General features: G+C 44.5%; 1 protein-coding gene across 1 annotated transcript in view; it reads right to left on the minus strand.

Annotated features, from left to right (window-relative positions):
- ddb1 (damage-specific DNA binding protein 1) overlaps positions 1-17,337 on the minus strand; it is a 20,725-nt gene extending 3,388 nt beyond the window's left edge. Inside the window, exons 1-24 of the mRNA XM_042062650.1 lie at positions 17,183-17,337; positions 16,036-16,184; positions 15,735-15,851; positions 15,232-15,453; positions 14,111-14,225; positions 13,768-13,865; positions 13,307-13,465; positions 12,837-12,920; positions 12,595-12,711; positions 12,187-12,289; positions 11,383-11,458; positions 10,967-11,075; positions 7,511-7,689; positions 6,467-6,630; positions 6,132-6,239; positions 5,510-5,717; positions 5,071-5,166; positions 3,199-3,310; positions 2,869-2,992; positions 2,547-2,711; positions 2,162-2,256; positions 1,472-1,642; positions 606-715; positions 48-434 (exon numbers count right to left, since the gene is read on the minus strand). Coding sequence (XP_041918584.1) covers positions 48-434; positions 606-715; positions 1,472-1,642; positions 2,162-2,256; positions 2,547-2,711; positions 2,869-2,992; positions 3,199-3,310; positions 5,071-5,166; positions 5,510-5,717; positions 6,132-6,239; positions 6,467-6,630; positions 7,511-7,689; positions 10,967-11,075; positions 11,383-11,458; positions 12,187-12,289; positions 12,595-12,711; positions 12,837-12,920; positions 13,307-13,465; positions 13,768-13,865; positions 14,111-14,225; positions 15,232-15,453; positions 15,735-15,851; positions 16,036-16,184; positions 17,183-17,243 — 3,329 coding nt within the window. The 5' untranslated portion in view covers positions 17,244-17,337. The remainder of the gene's footprint in view (positions 1-47; positions 435-605; positions 716-1,471; positions 1,643-2,161; positions 2,257-2,546; positions 2,712-2,868; positions 2,993-3,198; positions 3,311-5,070; positions 5,167-5,509; positions 5,718-6,131; positions 6,240-6,466; positions 6,631-7,510; positions 7,690-10,966; positions 11,076-11,382; positions 11,459-12,186; positions 12,290-12,594; positions 12,712-12,836; positions 12,921-13,306; positions 13,466-13,767; positions 13,866-14,110; positions 14,226-15,231; positions 15,454-15,734; positions 15,852-16,035; positions 16,185-17,182) is intronic.
- Positions 17,338-17,882: the final 545 nt, after the last annotated feature.

Here is a 17,882-nt window from a genome sequence, read left to right on the forward strand (position 1 = left end):
GAGAGAGAGAGAGAGAGAGAGAGAGAGAGAGAGAGAGAGAGAGAGAGAGAGAGAGAGGAGAGAGAGAGAGAGAGAGAGAGAGAGAGAGAGAGAGAGAGAGAGAGATATGAGGTTCCCGCCACACTGCAGGTAGATTAGAGCAAACAAATTGCTTTTGCCCTCTACATGTCCAAAGACTTTTTTTTAAAAAAGCCCAAGATGTCTGCCTGAGAAGGGCCACTAGGGGAAACACGGCCGCCTGCCTGCATGCTGGCAGAGCCTCACCAATCATGCCGTTGACAGTGCCAAAGAGCACGGAGCCTTGCGTGGGCGTGGAGCTCTCGCCCAGGTTCTGCAGCACCAGGGAGCCGTGGGAGAACACGTTGACGAACTCGCCGAGGTGGAAGACACCCACCTCCTGGAGGTGCTGCCGCTCCTCATCTGTGGTGGCAGCACTGCGGAGCGACGGAGCCAGAGACCAGCATGACGGGGTGAAAAGAAGAACAGAGAGAGAGAAAGAAAGAAAGAGAGACCACAGCTCACACGAGTCTCTCTCATAGTGTAATGCAGTTGCAATAATTCAGTAGGGAGTCACACAAAGGCAAGTGATCAAACGCTAAACGCACCTGTCTTTCTGACAAACAAAGAGGTTAAAGGCATTCTCTGCCCCCAAGAAGTTGTCATCGTCGAGGATCTCAACAGCACTCATCCAGTTGGGGTTGAAATCCCGTGCAATCTTCAAAGACAAACGACAAACACACACATTTTAACTAGAGTTCCAGTAAACAAAGACATCACACCTTATTCTGCTGTATTTATTTGATCCTACATGATCCTATTCCTCTGCTGCAGAGTCCCTCTAATATCCCCAATCAATATTAAAACCCTCATGAGCTCCACGTGGAAACTACAATGTCATTTTAAGACCATTACATTCCTTGTCAGTTCCTTAGATTACATTTCCTTCGGGCAGCTAATATACTAATGACGTGACTGGTAGGGCTGCAATTTAAGATTTTTTTTTTTTAATTGCTGCATCTGTCAATTATTTTCTTGATTAATCAATTAGTTGTTTAGTCTGTAAAACATCAGACAATTGTAAAAAAAAAGTCAATGTGTTTCCCAAAGCCCAAGATGGCATCCTAAAATTAAGCAACAAGCCCTGAGAGGCCGTAAATTCCAGTGATTTTATAACAGCTTAGGGGCTATGTTGTAAGAATCTAATTATACATTTGTAAAATGTATAATGTCACCCGATATAACGGCCCATGATTTGCTACAGAACTCTAGTGGGAAGTGTGATAGGCACAAAGGAAGCACAGACCAAAATATATTAAACACAGGAAGAGTGACAGGACGTTCATTTATCCTTCACGCTGGAGACTGGCACCTAAGGATACAGACACAGGACACAGTGTGTCTGGAGCCCCACCCTCTCCTTCCTGCCCCCTCCTCAAAGTTGCCCTTCTTCCTTGCCCCAGCTCCCCCTCACCTCCTCAAAGTTGCCCTCCATGGGCTTGTAGGCCAGCAGCAGCACTGATCTCATGAGATCTCCCACCAGGATGAAGTCTCCTTTGGTCTTCAGGTACAGAGCCATGATGTTGTTGTAATGGTTGCACTCCGTCCTCAGCTCCTTCTCAGCCGTCCACTCGTACAGACGGACCTGAAGGGAGTAGAGTGGTGTGGGGAATGTGTGTGTGTGTGTGTGTGTGTGTGTGAGAGAGAGTGAGTGAGTGTGTGTGTGTGAGAGAGTGTGTGTGTGTGTGTGTGTGTGTGTGTGTGTGTGTGTGAGAGAGTGAGTGTGTGTGTGAGAGAGAGTGTGTGTGTGTGAGAGTGTGTGTGTGTGTGTGGGGGAGTGTGTGTGTGTGTGTGTGGGAGTGTGTGTGTGTGTGCGGGAGTGCGTGAGTGTGTGAGGGAGTGCGTGTGTGTGTGTAAGAAAAACCCATGAGACAAGCAAAGCAAACAAGCCTGGAGAGCAGCAGATGGTCACACTCTTCATCAAGTCAGGATGTTTCTCCTACTCACTGGCTGTAATACATCAGGCTCTACGCCCAGCGATTTGTTGATGAAAAAATGTGGACAAACTCATTAAAATACACCCCCCCCCCCCCCCCAAAGTCTCTCCCTCTACCTCTGTATACGCACACGCATGTGCACAGAGAGAGAGTCGAGTTCCACTCACGGTGCTGTTGATGCTGGCGAGCAGTTTGCCGTTGAATTCCACCATGGAGTACACCGCTCCCTTCACCTCCTTCTCAGCGACCGTCTGGAGTTTGCCTTCGCACCGGAACATGCAACACAGATGGACACACACACACACACACACACGGACACACACACAGACAGTTAGCTCTTCACACTCAAGTGTTTGGAGAAAACCAGCCTGTGGCATGCTTGTCACGTACACAGATGGCATCACTACGATGGGCGCCCCATCCACACGGCTCCTCTGTGCTATACTTCTATGACAACCGGAACCGACCGGTAATTAACGGCATGTGGAGTCAGGTGCCATCGGTTCTTAGTTCTAACAAGCAGCCCACGCAGCCCCTGTGGGTGCAGCTCACCGTCGGTGTAGTGGAACACGATGATGCGTCCCTGCTTGGGCTCCGCCTCCTCGGGGTAGACCATGGCTGTGCCCACGACAAAGTAGACGGCGGGGTCGCGGCCCCAGCTTGCACGACACCATGCTGAGGCGTACTCGTTCTGCAGCAGCTGGTGGGCGTGCAGCACTGGCATGGAGAGACGGTCAGTCACGGTCAGTCACACCAGAGTAAATCACAGCAGCGACACACACACACACACACATACCGCTGCCAGGCTACATTAAATATTAATGCAATTTCCTGAGTGCAGTTAGTGAGTGTGTGTGAGAGTGTGTGCGCCTACCTTCAAAGGTGTGCTGGTCCACTACAAGCAGGCTGTGGACTTCCACTTCGTCCCCAAAGGAGGTCTCATGTGGTGAAGTGCTGCTAGGAAAGAGCTTACTGGAGCTTACACTGCTGGAGAGAGCCTACAGGGAGAAACACACACGGTGTAAATTAAGTATTTCAACTCACTTACATTTTTCATCTTCAATTATTCATTTAATACAATTAATTAACAACAACAACTATACAAATGAATCATTTGCATGGCCTCAGAGCTATTTACAGAGCCTAAGGCCTACACCTGAAACAAATTAAGATGAGGACAAACGACCCGGCGCTGAGAGCTCACCTGAGTGCTGGCACTGGGGCGGACTGGGTTGGTGGCACCACTGGCATCTTGCATCTCCACCCTGCTGGACAGAACCCCGAAGCACTGGGATACTTCCTGGTAGCAGATCCTCCTAAAAAGGTGTGGGACACACACAGAGCCTACGTTAATAATATTATTATTATTAATATATTTTATTACACGGCTCTTCACAAGACAAGTAGAACGCTCCATTGGCTTGAATGGGATTTCCCAAAGTTCTACGGTAAAATATATTCATGTAATTACCGCTGCAAACATATAATTACCGCTGTCAATGGCAACGGGTTTTGTGCTTCTGATACGTCTTTCATATCACTACGCAAGGACTGGAACTTCATTTAAAAGTGAAAGCAGACGGTTGATCAGCTGTGTTCTAAAGAATGTTTGATTCAAATTCAGCGTGTGTTGATGCAAACTATTTGTTTCTCAGCAAATGCCACGATGAACGGTAACAAATAGGCTAGGCTCTGTAGGCTAAAGTCATATCGGGGGGAGTTTATTATTTCGTTTTGACAAGTAGCCGTGTAATAAGCGGGATAATGTATAGAACGCCGGTCATTACTGGGAAAATAAGTCCCTTCAGGGCGGAACAAGACTGGTTCGCCCTGTCTGGACTTATTTTCCCAGTAATGACCGGCGTTCTATACATTATCCTTTACATATTAGAACAGCGTGGTGGCGTCCAAGTCAGTCCGACTCCTTACCACTTCTAACTAGGAATGGGTGATATGGCTAAAACTCATATTTCAATATTATGAGCAGCAATGGTGAAATGTACAATTTTGATATGGTAAGACCACTACATAATGTGGAAGAATCAATATGTAAGGGATAATGTATGGAACACCGGTCATTATCGGGAAAATAAGTCCCGACAGGTCAAACCGGTCTTGTATCGGCCTGAAGGGGCTTATTTTCCCGATAATGACTGGCGTTCCATACATTATCCCGCTTATTATACGGCTACTTGCCAAAATGAAAAAATAAACTCCACATGATACGTCTACATTTATTTGTTACATCCTCTAGAACACAGTAGATCAACTGTCTGCTTTCACTTTTGAATGAAGTTCCATTGCAAGAAGTGACCGGACTACTTGCGGAGTGATATTAAAAGACGTACCGGTAAATCATAAGGACAAAACCCGTTGCCATTGAATTACATGATTATATTTGACCATAGAACTTTGGGAAATCCCATTCAAGTCAATGGAGCGTTCTACTAAGAGCTGTATAATAATAATTTGTAATATCCAAAAACGTTAACCCATCATACGGTCCTATGCTGCACACAAAGCTACAGTATGCAAAAATATCATTCAACCCTATTGTCAATACTGTGGTATGTAAATTCATCTATATTGCAGGAACTCGATACCATATGCAATAATACAACATGGTACATGCGTACTTCTCACACTCCATGCTTTGATGCAACACATTTCTAGAACGTACATGGAGTAACCGATTTGACACACAACAAATCAACTGGTTTGATTAACAACAAATAATAACACTGCAATCCGCAACCCATGTCCACAGCCTCATTTCTTGACTAGAAAGTAAAATTACAACCTGACCTTTTCTCCAAGCTTCTCCAAACAAAGAGCCAAATTCTAGTCCTGCCCTTAGCCTATACCTAACCACAATACTCTTTAGGTCTGAGCCCATTTGTATTCCTCTACTGCTGCAACAGAACAAAAGGCAGAAGACAAACACAGGCTCTCTCAATAAAAAGGGACTATTATTCCTAGTCACAGCAGATTGCATTGTTATCGGATTCATAGTGATCCTGCTGTCAAGTGAATTGACGAGTCAGTGACGGATGAAGCATCACCCACGCACACCCACCTTGGTGATTCATAGAGGGGCACTGTGCGTATGTGCAACTTCTGGATCTCATCGATGGTGCCGATGGTGAGTGTGCTGTTGTTGGCCAGGGCAAGGCTGCCATGAGGGAAAACAGAGAAACACAGAGAGAGAGAGAGAGAGAGAGAGAGAGAGAGAGAGAAAGAACAAAAGTTTTGTTAACATGCTCAGAACAGAAACCACACATGGATCAGGCCAGATGGTAGCATACGCTGAGGCCAACACAAACTTGCCACTGGTGGTCCTCTGACAATCACAATCCGCCTGAAGTCCACCCACACACACAACAATACGCATGAGTGCACACACACACACACACACACACACAAACAAAACAATGCACGCACACGCACACACCTGTCAGGGTAGCGCGCGCACACACACACCTGTCAGGGTAGCGCGCGCACACACACACACACACCTGTCAGGGTAGCCTTCGGAGTTGAGGGGGCACATGTAGTTGACCTCCTTGAGGTTTACGTTGGAGAAGACCAGCTTGTGGTTGCTAGAGTAGATGACGGTGGGCCGGTCGGAGCAGGCGAACACGTTGGAGGTGGAGAGCGAGCGGAATGTGCGCAGAACCGTGGGCTGCGTCCCCAAGGTCACCTTCTTGCGTTCGCTCAGAGCGCCTGCACAGGCCAAAGGAGCACAGAACACAGTTGTAAATAGAGCAGAAACCGATGTATGTAGCTTTAGTGCAATCACTGGGGGTGCATCATCTTGAAAGGTGCAGACTGCTGTGTGTCGGATATTCTTTCTTGTTCTACATGCTTTTCCCATTTCTCTATAATTATAATAATTACAAATATATTATTAATATCTTCCCTCTATGATCAAATTCTCCTTTGTTTATGGTATTTACTACACATGTGTGCATGATAATAACTGATAAATACAACCTTACCATTAAACAAAAAAAATCAAATTAATAAAATTATTTTTTCATGATTTCAATAGCATTCAGATATAAACTAACAATTGGGGTAAGTGCACAGGTAGGTGGACATAGTGGGACAGGCAGGTAGGTAAGTACAATCACTGACCTGATTGTAGGTCCAGGCCAAAGTAAAAGAGGGCTCCGTCTCCAAGTGCACACAGAAGATAATGACTTCCCTCAAACGTTGTCATCAGAATGGAACGAGGAATGATCTCTGAGGAGAGAGAGAGAGTGAGAGAGAGAGAAAGAAAGAAAGAAAGAAAGAGTGAGTGTTTGTGTGTGAGAGAGAGAGTGTGAGTCATTTCTCCCACCTGGCCAGACATTCTGCCACCTGCTAAACATGACAGTGTCACGCCATAATTAACCACCTTAGAATCACACCCTCTGCCCTGTCTCCACCCACACACATCTGGCTGCTGGAGAGCTCCTTGTCTGCCTCACCTCCTCCCAGCATCTCCTTGTGCAGCGGGCTGAAGCAGGGCAGCTTGAGCACGCGAGCCGAGATGTCCGTCCAGAGCCCCACGGCGCACAGGGACGACTCGCCACCGCTCTCCCCCAGAGGGGTGATGTCCAGGCAGGCCACCTCGTGCTCCATCTCTGTGGTGCTGCACAGCCAATGGGAGAGGAGGAGGAGGAGGATGAGGAAGAGGAGGATGAGAGGAAGAAGGAGGAGGAGGATGAGAAAGAGGATCGTTTCATTACAGCAGGAAGGTGACTTGCTGTGTGACTGCTCCTGTGTGTGTGTGTGTATGTGTGTGTGTACCTGTAAGTGATTTCAGCATGGCGCCTCCTCAGAGTGATTCAGTGGGTGTGTGTGTGAGGAGAGGAATGGTGCAGTGTTGTATACGAGAGTGTATGCGTCCATCACTGGACTGTCACTTCTCAGATATCACTTCAATTCCTCCATTTGAAATTCTTTCAAAAGCTACAATTAGACCTATTGTGAAATTACTTCTTATTCAGAAGATGAAGAGACTAACTAAATGTAGCTACTCTACATTCAAATGGCTGAAGTATGCTAGGTAGTGAGTGTGACTGTTTATTTCTGCTTTGGGGTAGAAAGCATGGGGAGGTAAAAGTGGTGCAAGTGTGAAGTTGTTGTCTAGCCAACTATCACCCACAGCACTGATGCTGAGAAGTACCAGTGTCAACACCATTAACGTACATACACACATCTATAACACCATCCATTCATTCACACTTTATTAAAAGATTTCAGTCCCATTATGTGCATGTTTTATCATTTTGTGTATGTGTGTGTGTGTGTGCCTGATCTGTTTGAGCTCACTGGTGAGGTGTTTGTGTGTGTGTGTGTGTGTGTGTGTTTACCTGATCTGTTTGAGCTCCCTGCTGATGTCTGTGTCTGAGCTCCCCTGTGTGTGTGTGTGTGTGTGTGTGTGTACCTGATCTGTTTGAGCTCCCTGCTGATGTCTGTGTCTGAGCTCCCCTGTGTGTGTGTGTGTGTGTGTGTGTGTGTGTGTGTACCTGATCTGTTTGAGCTCCCCGGTGAGGATCTGCAGGTAGTAGAGCACACGACCCACGGCCAGCACCACCTGTGTGGAGTTGCAGGCCGCCACGCTGATGTTACGCCCCTGCGGCTCCTTCCACTCGCTCACCAAAGACTTGCTGTCCTGGGTCACCAGCCGCACGGAGCCAGACGTAATCTGCACAGCAAAAGACGACAAGAAACATGTCCGTCAACACACAGTGTCACAACCACACACTTTTAATGCTACCAGCTATGGACAGGCAGGATAGTCCTCTGTCCAAGATGTCACACGTTTCCTAAACTTGAGTTTTATATGGAATATAAAAAAAATGTTGAGTGAAGAGAGAGATGAATTACAGCCGCGTTGCTTTATAATGGCCCCAACTGATTCTTAGTTGAAATATTTAAATGCATTAAAGTCTGATGTGGAAGAGAATGAAATATTTATAATGAGCAGACTTTTGCTGACACTTTTCTTTTTGTTGTGGGCAAATGAGCCTTTTATAAGAGAGCTGGGTAGCAGAGAGTCTTGCCCCCTAGAGTGTGAATGAAACGCACTCCGCTATGATTATGCAGTCCCACAGAACAAACTGTTTACACACAAAGGGTGCAGAAAATGTAATGCATTTTCATACAAATGTGTCAGGCTGATATTCAACAAAACTATGAACCAATAACTCGTTACCAATTCACGTGTTCCTTTGGTCAACTCACTGAACCCATCTCTCTCTCTCTCTCAGCTGCTTTATTAGCATGACCATAACGTTGTACAGTATTGCCAAAGCATTTGGGTCAAATACATCAAATGGGGAGGGGAAGAGGACACACAAATAAAACACACAAATAAAACAGAATAATGATAATTGTACACAAATATGAATTATGAACTATGGCAATGGAGAAGGGTGTGTGTGTGTCTGCATGTTTGTGTGGGCATGTGTTCGTGTGTGTGTGTATGTATGAGTGTATGTTCATATTTAGGTAGTGTAAGTTTCACATCAGCAGGTCCTTTCATTATCGCAGGAATATACGTATTGAGCAGCAAGGAGGAGGCATTTCTCTTTCTCTCCAGTGAGGAATGAAAGCCTCTCCTCATCGCTCGCTTGCAGGAATTCAGGGAAAACATTTGTCATCTTTTCAAAATAAGTTCCCCTAATGTTAACATATTTTGTGCACTGTGTCAGGAAGTGTATCTCTGTCTCTACTGTGTTTAGGTCTAGTGTCTTTCGGCAGCCATGTTTGTCTGTGCCTTCCCACTTCTATTGCCAGGCTATGTTCACTGAGTCTGTACTTTGTCAGTGTGGTTCTCAGGTTTTTGTCTTGAATGTGTGTCAGGTAGGGTGCTGTTTGTGTCTGTCTGTCTCTCTTTGTCTGTGTCTGTCTGTCTGTCTGTCTCTCTCTGTCTGTGTCTGTCTCTGTCTGTCTGTCTCTCTCTGTCTGTGTGTCTGTCTCTGTCTGTGTGTCTGTCTCTGTCTGTGTGTCTGTCTCTGTCTGTGTGTCTGTCTCTGTCTGTGTGTCTGTCTCTGTCTGTGTGTCTGTCTCTATCTGTGTCTGTCTCTAAATACTTCAAAACAGGCATTTGTAAGTGATAATCCAGGCAAATTATATCCACAAACGAGTCTATACCGCTTTATAGTACATCTCAGCAGAATAGAAGTCCAACTTCCACATCCTCTAACCTACAGAAATTGTATTAATGCACTACATTAAAATTTCACAAATGTTGAGCTGTCGACTTGAGAATAAGTTGCCTTTAATTATTAACAGTTTTGGAGCTGCTTACACGGCATATTCAGGGTATGAGCCTAATTGCTGTCTGACACTGGAGAGCAGCTGCCTGATGTTGACCACCTCTGCTCCTAGCAGAACATGCTGTAGAGGCAGATTTTAGTCACAACTTTTAAACACTGCATTCGCACCATGCCATTCTGATGCTAATTTAGGAGACAACTTGTTGAGTGGATGTCTACATAATATGCATATTATGCACTCAGACCAATCACCTTTTGAACCGTGTAAAAAGCTGTTGTTGGGTAGTGTTTGAGTTTGTGTCTAGACGCCTTAGAAAGAAACAGGTAGTGTAGTGGGCTATACATGTTTCACAAAAGCCTGGGAAATTAAAACGTTTTAACTATACTATTTTTTAACTTGCTTGAACAACCACAACTTTTTTAATATCACTTTTCAGAACTTTTTAAAGGCTTCTTAGGCTGAATTCAAGGGGCCAAAACACCACAGTTTGAGATACTAGAGAGAGAATTTTTAAAATGAGAACTAGGAGTACTATCCGGCTTTACAGAAACTCAGGACTGACAGACAATTAAAAAGAGAGAGAGAGAGGCTAGAAGGCATGAACACTCAATATTTCTCAATTGTGCTTTGTTATAGTGAAGGCAGATTACGCAATCGCTTGCCTTTTCTGACAAAAACATACCAATTCTCTCAAGTACTGCCAATGACCCCTCTCTATTTGTGACTATTTTCCAAAACACTCTAAAAGGCCTTGATTTCTTCAATAAAATTATAAAATTAAAAAAATAAAATAAAAAAAACTACCAAGGATGTCAAGGACTCGTGAGAACCCACAATGTTCACTGACAGTAATGTTCATCACACAATGACCAGTTAAGAGTGCTATGAGCGTTCATCTGTCTGGGTGTTCTAGAAGAGTGCTATACACTGCCGTTCAAAAGTTTGGGGTCACTTAGAAATGTCCATTCCACTCCATTATAGACAGTTTTCAGATTACATTATGTGCTTACATAATTGCAAAAGGGTTCTCCAATGTTTTCTTTCTCAGTTAGCCTTTTAAAATGATATCAGATTAGTAAACAGAATGTGCCTTTGGAACATTGGATGAATGGTTGCTGATAATGGGCATCTGTATACTTATGCAGATATTGCATTAAAGATCAGCCATTTCTTTCACAGTCAGTCATTTACAACATTAATGATGAAAACAAGGACATTTCTAACCGTAGTGTAGGTGTTCACCTATATGGGTGTTTACCTGTCTGGGTGCTCTATAAGAGTGCTATGGGTGTTCACCTGTATGGGTGTTCTATAAGGCGAGGATCACATTGGCCAGCGGCAGGTTTCCTATTGTTCTCTATGGTTCGGCAGCGTAACGCTGGCAACGCTGGCGTAACGCTAGCGTTGAGCAAGCTGAGCGTTGAACTTGTTTCAACTTTCAAAGCGCAACGCAAGAGTATTCAATTGTCATTTAAGGCAAACCGTTACCATAGGAACAAGATAGAATTTATTATGGTCTGAGCGTTGAGTTACGCTTGCCGCTGGCTAATGTGATCCTATGGGTGTTTACCTGTATGGGTGTTCTATAAGAGTGCTATAGGTGTTGACCTGTATGAGTATTCACCTGTATGGGTGTTCTATAAGAGTGCTATGGGTGTTCACCTGTATGGGTGTTCTATAAGAGTGCTATGGGTGTTTACCTGTATGAGCTGCTGGTGGGCCACATTCCCACAGAAGAAGGTCTGCTGGTTGTCCACAAAGCCTGGCAGCTCTGTCTCCTCTACCTCCTCTCCACTCAGCATCAGCACTCTGATTGGACAAGACAGACGCCTTAATCAGACACAACTGAACCATAAAAACAACACAACCATCAGCTCTCCTCTCCTATTCTCTCCTCTCTCAGACACAACTAAAAGGTCAACTGAGAAACCAACACTTTTCACAGCTGCACTTAAACAAGAATGAATACCATCACCATCCGATGACCCATTTTTACTGCAGACATCAGGTGCCAATGACACAATAGGGGTTCCCACTAGGGGGAACGAGGGAGCGCCCTCCAGCATGCTAATTAGGACACAAAGGCCCGTAAGAGGCATGCGGAAGTGATCCTCACCTGGTCTGACCCACGAAGGAGAGCACCAGCATGTCGTCGGTCTCTCTGCCAGCCTCAGAGCGCAGGGGCCACAGTCCTGCGGAGAGGGAAGGGGAGGGTGGGGTGTGAGAGCTGCCAGAGTGCATTACACAACACATAAAAAGGAGTCCCTGGCTGGAATTTAATCAGGGCAATTCATCAGGCCCCCGTGGTATTTTGGTGCAGTGCCTGATTAGATTGTGTTCCTAGACTGGGTTTAATATTAAATGGCTACTGCTGTCTGATGTCCTTCATCAGGATCACTGATCTGGGATCATTAGCGAACCGGCGGCTACCTATTTAGTCAAGTGAGGGGAATCCTGAAGAAGGCGAGCACTAAAAAAAACAGAGGGGGTTATTATTCTCCACTCTTCTCTCCTGAGGGAAACTGATGACTTGTTAGGACACCAGGTGCCAGAGCTGAGACAGCAACTCTAGTGGCTTATTTCCCAAGGGAGGGAAGTCTACTGACTGAACAAAAACGCCATGTCTTGAAACAAAAGTGGAGTAAAAGCTTTGCCAACTAAAACAAAAAAGAAGGAAAGAAAGAAAGAAAGAAAGAAAGAAAAAGAAAAAAATGAGTGTGCCACAGGGCCTCAGTGGCAGGAGCAGCAGAAGCGCTCCTGAGGGTCAGGCTTGTGCAAAATTCCAGAATTGAATTGAAACAGGCTCTTAAATTCCAATTGAATTCTTGAATTTCACTTGCATTTCAATTGAGGTAGCAAACAGGAAGCAGAATTGCAATTCGAATTGTGCACAACCCTGCTGAGGGTACTGAAGGCTCACCTTTGATTCCTGGCAGGTCGATGCTGGCGTGCTCGTGGATGCCAATGCCATTGCGGATGATCCTCAGGGAGCCCTCTTTGAAGGCGCCAGAGCAGGTGACAAGCTGATAAAGGAGCCGAGGGTTAAGTACTTACACACACACACTCAAGCTGGCTGGTCTGCCAGCTCCGCATGCACACTTACAACACGGTGAAAAGCTGCCAACAGACAATTAATTTTTGAGGGTCTAGAATTCAAAAAACTTCTGAAACACTTTTCCAAAACCTTGCTTGAGACAAGGTCAGATGAAATTCCGACGTATTCCGTTTAACAAATTTCATTTACAAACTGGGTTTACAAAGGGTCAGAGCAGCTGCTTCCCTGAAGTGGCCGAAGCTTTGTTGGGTCTGAGCATGCTGTTGCTCTTACCTGACCTTGTCCCTGTCTCTCAAGGTCCACCACACACATGTCCACAATAGGACCCAGATTAGTGAACGTCTCCATCACCGCCACATAGGAGCCCTGGTCATTACTGTCCACATTTAGCTGGAACAACAGTTAGACAATAGAGAAAATGTTAGGCATTGTGTTATATCATTACCATTTGCTGGACTGCAGTCATACAGCAGCTTTGTGTGAGATTAGCAGCACTGCGGGATGGTGGCACTGACCTTAACCAACTGGGAGTCACCAAGTCTGGAGCCCACAAAGACGACTCCATTGTCAAGGTATGTGAGACACTCAGCAATGGAGGTCTGCAGGTTGGACAGGAAATAACATCAATAAAAAAAATAAGCCCTGGGCAGTTCATACAGAATCAGGCACCCAAGCAGATCTACAAGTGTATGTATACACATCCCCACATAGAACAGACACACAGTTCTTCCACAAACTCTTATTCAAGCTCCCACACAAACTCACACAAAAAGGTTCACAAAACATACAAAAAAACAGCTGCTTCCTTGACACACATCATGAATCTGCTTAACTGAATTATGAAGCTGCTCAAACCAGCATATTTCAAGTGCCATGATATACATTCTTCTTGGGCCCCCTTTTGTATCTGCTTCACTTGTACAACACACACACACACACACACACACACACACACACACACACACACACACACACACACACACACCTCTCCAAGTAGTTCCACGCGCAGGTCCTTGAGCACCACACCACCATCCATGAGCTCCTCCTTCTCCAGGAGCAGCATAAAGAGCCGGCCCTCCATGTCTCCTAGCAGGTAGCGCGAGCCGTTGGGGTCCACGCGGTTGTGACACACGATGGTGCTTTGCTGGCGGTGGGGGAAAAAGCCCAACCAATAAACACACAGAACACAGGCCACTTCCAAAGCCTTATTATCTTATAATTCTTTCATGGAAATGATCTATTAATGCATAACCTTAATAATTGGACTTTGTGGGAACAAAATAAGGGAAAATGCAGTGAGAACCATTTCACTACATTGTTTCATACCATTTTGCTATAACTTAAAGTCTTAATGGATTCAAAGCTGTGATGGCTACAAGAAAAAATAAAAAGTCTCTGGCATGTTTACTCAGCATCACTGCCACATGAAACACACAGTATACTAACCTTGATGATGGGGGGAGCAATGGCCAAATATTTATCTCCATTGTGATATGTAATAGATTCCTGACCAATGATTATAGCACCACCAAATGGCTCTGGTACTGCACAGCAAAAATACATAAACAACACATTACTTCTTGGTCAAAAAATACATAAACAACACATTACTTCTTGGTCTAAGATACTCAACATACAAAGGCAGTTTAACATGTCAAAAATGAAACCTTCTCTTCCATACTCTTCCGTCAGATATAACTTTATGTTTTTATTCATTCTGCTTTTTTCTGCCTTTCACTCAAATATCTATTTTTATTCATCCTGTCTCATATTCAGCCTGCCTCTGTACCTGGTATAACCATTGAGGCCTCTGCCTCCACATTCTCTTGCTTCCAGGGCCCCTTGTTGAACTCCTTCTCCCTCAGAGATACTTCATAGGTCTTCACATGTCGGCCCTGGGGGTCCTGCAGGAGCACATAAAAGCACAGACATGGAATATGAAGGAAGACCGTTTTCACTCATGGCTACCTTCTGTGCCAAAAAGACAAGAGGAAGAGGAAGCATAGGCTACGTGCAACTTCCTGACACATTTAGTTCACTGTTAAGGTCTTTACATAGTATTTTTCAAAATCTATGGAGAAAAAAGGATGGGGAATTTTATTTTATAAACTGTGGTGGGTGGTGGGTTTTATTTTGCAAGACAAGAAAGAGAAATGTAATTTTGGAGCCTTTGGAAATGTCTGAAGCTACTGACATCCAGACATTGTATTTTACAGCCGCATCCATCTGGATGCAAGTGGAATGAATCTTAATCTTCGCACACCTCTCCCCAGTCCTTTCCAATTACTCTGTAATATTTAGAATATGCAGTCACTGTGTGTGTACACAGATACAACAAGCAACAACACACTAACTGTGTAATCTGCAGCACAGAAGCTAGTTCTTTCTAGACTGCAGAGCTGCTGCTTACAGATTAACAGTGTGCATTGTCGCTTAACAGGACTCAGACAAAATGCACACTGTCTACTCTACCAGAGAGTGTGACCGTGTGGAAAGAATACTAATATTGCATGAGGAGCTATTGTCTATGGGTTGGCCAACAGTAAGACAATGGAGGGTGTAGACGTCAATCAACGATGTAGACATCAAATCGATTCATGATTTTTTTAAAAGCTTTTTGCTCTCATTTCAGCCAGGGATTCTTTTGCCATCCAGGAAATACCTGTTTGACATGATGAAAAAAGTCTTTGGTAGAGTCTTAGAGAGATTGGGAAAAAAAAAAAAAAAATCTTCACAAGGGTACCTGAATACACATGCATTACTCAGATCTAATCTTGAAGTACAATTCATCATCTTAATACCACAATGAACAACAAATTGTGTCAATGAACAACAAAGTATAGCATTAGGACATAACCATGCAGTAACTGCTATTACGCTCTGCTCTGCCTCTCAGACCAGCCCACACACCTGGTAGATGAAGCAGACGGTAGGTGCCTGGCAACCATACAGGAAATGCACGTCGATGACCTGCAGCTCCTCCAGGCGGATGTTAAAGGCCTTGAGCTCGCGGTTGTCGCGGTCCAGGGGGATGACCTTGAACAGGCCATCGTACAGCCGCAGCCCGATCATCCTGCACTCCGGGTCCACTATGCCAATGATGCCCGTCTCGGAGGGGCGACCAATGCGGTCCTGACAGGCAAAGACGTCAGCAATACCCAGTCAATGTCAAAGCATGCATACTTTGCATATTTTTGCATAAATGCAATTGCAATGACATTTCCAACAAAGAAGGAACAACTATGCAACACTTTCAATGAAGGCCTTGCCCTATCTGTTTGGATCAAGGCAAAGAACTTAGTACCAGAGTATGTACATACAAAATGCAAATGTGAAAAATAATGCTGCTGACAACCAGACTCTGCATCTTTATTGTGACATCCAAATGCATTCTTTGACTGCTTATAATGTACCTGAACATTCCCATGAGCACGAGTGATGATGTCAATGCTCTCTCCATTCTGTTTGTACTCCAGGATGCATGCGTTGTATTTGGCCGTGAGAATGAAGAGGAGATCCTTGCTCTCACCCTGAAGGACAAAGAACACTCATTGCAGTGTGAAGAAAAAAATCCATTACCGAACACACCGGCTAGCACCCATGCAGATACACCTATACAGATCTTCAGTGGGAGTGGAGAGGTAGTAGGCAGTACAACAGACTAACCAAAGGAACGATAGTCAAACAACAGCGTGAGTATAAAGGTGCACTGACCTTTGGCCTGAAGAGCTCCATAACTGCAATCTTGCCATACATGCCCACTTCCTTGACGGGCCGAAGCCCCTCTGCAGTGACCACATAGATCTCCAGTCGTGTGTTCTTAGCGATTAGCAAGTTCAGGTCCTCCGCGGAGGTAAAGTGGCCTGATGTATTGGGTATAATTGCAACATTTCAGTATTAAGATGTATTACACGGAATATGACTGACCTACTTCTGCCAATATGTGTTACGCCTCTGACAGAACCTGCACAACAACAATATTTAAACATTCCAGATAAAGAGGGGAAAGCGATTTAAAAAAATTCAACATAACATTAGCAGTATCTACTTGTTATTGAAGTAGACTTATGAGTGTCAGGGGTTTGTTGACATCATTATTAACGCAAGACTACGCCATAAAAATAATATTTTTTATGTACTATCCAACCGATAGTGTTGGACCTACAAGGGTAGCTAACTGGCATGCGCAATTTTAATTTGCCTGTCCAATCTAGTAAACACACTGCGGGCTCATGCAGTTGGCCTTGTCTGTTGCCTACCCGTTTGTGAAATTGGCTAAAGTTAGCCAATATGCTGTCGACTTAGCCAACGCTAGGTAGCATATAGTTGAATAACACTAAAACAATCAGGGAGGTTAACACATGTAACATTTGCTAAATGTCACGCAACAAGGTGTCATTACCATGTGTTTGTGAAATGAATGTGTCTAGATACAGACAATGCTACGTATTTAATTCCTTTGCTAATTAGTCTACCTTTCTGGGTCAGTGATGTTGAGCCAAATCTATAATCGCATGTTTAACTAGCTAGCTAGTTTGCTATGCAAGCTATCAACATCGTCAAGCCAGCGATTGCCACACATTTTAGGTTAAGGCTGTTATTTCCTAATGTAAACGATTTGACGTAAATCAGTGTCTTACAATGATGAACACAAACATTCAAAATTGAATAGACGACACAGACAAATTAGGGACATTGGTAGCGAACAGTGAACGTTTCATGCGTTAGAATGACAACAGCTAGCTAGAAGCGCTAGGCCTTTGCGACTTGCGTTAAGCGCGGGAGCTGTGCACACAGATGACAGGCTTCAGGACCACCTATGCCAATCAGATTAACAATTCCGTTCAGGACATTCACTCACCAGTAATGCAAGCATTTACTGCCGTTGGTTTCTGCGCTGTGACAACGTAGTTGTAGGACATGGCGTTCAAAAATCAAAACACGAACACCTGCAAAATAATTTTAGCTCCCTTTACATGAGCTACCATCGATTTAGCTACATCACAGTTAGCAATAATGGACACATACCGTTCATTTTGTATAGCGCCCCATGTGGTATGGTGTACTGTTCGATTTGAGACCTTTAGATTATGCTACGTATGCTAAATGTCAGATGATGAAATGTTTTCGCCATCAAATTGCCTTATATTAAATGGGCCAAAAATCGGGACACGAGAATTACGGTCCGATTTTACACTCAAACATGTTGCTCTCATACATCCCTGTGTTGTGTAGGCTGCTATGTCTGCCAAAGAAACTCTTCAGTTGGTCGCACGATGGCAGTAGAACCACACCGAGTTTCAGCACAGTGCTTTCAAGTAGGCCTAGGCCTAGGCTATTTCACAATACGGGAGTTAAGTCTATTGTTGTGACAGAATTTAATTTGCCTACCTTTGAAAAGTCTTAGCCTTTAGTGTGACAACGTCATGGGTACACAAGAGCAATTATGCTGAGAATGTCTGAGCTATCAATTTTGCTGACATCTGTTCCACCAATTTGAGGGTTTCAATGAGAAATTACCAAATCAAGGGGTTTTTGATCTCGTTTTAGTCTTGGGATCA

This window comes from Alosa sapidissima, chromosome 14, assembly GCF_018492685.1.
Source record: "Alosa sapidissima isolate fAloSap1 chromosome 14, fAloSap1.pri, whole genome shotgun sequence".
NCBI lineage: Eukaryota > Metazoa > Chordata > Actinopteri > Clupeiformes > Clupeidae > Alosa > Alosa sapidissima.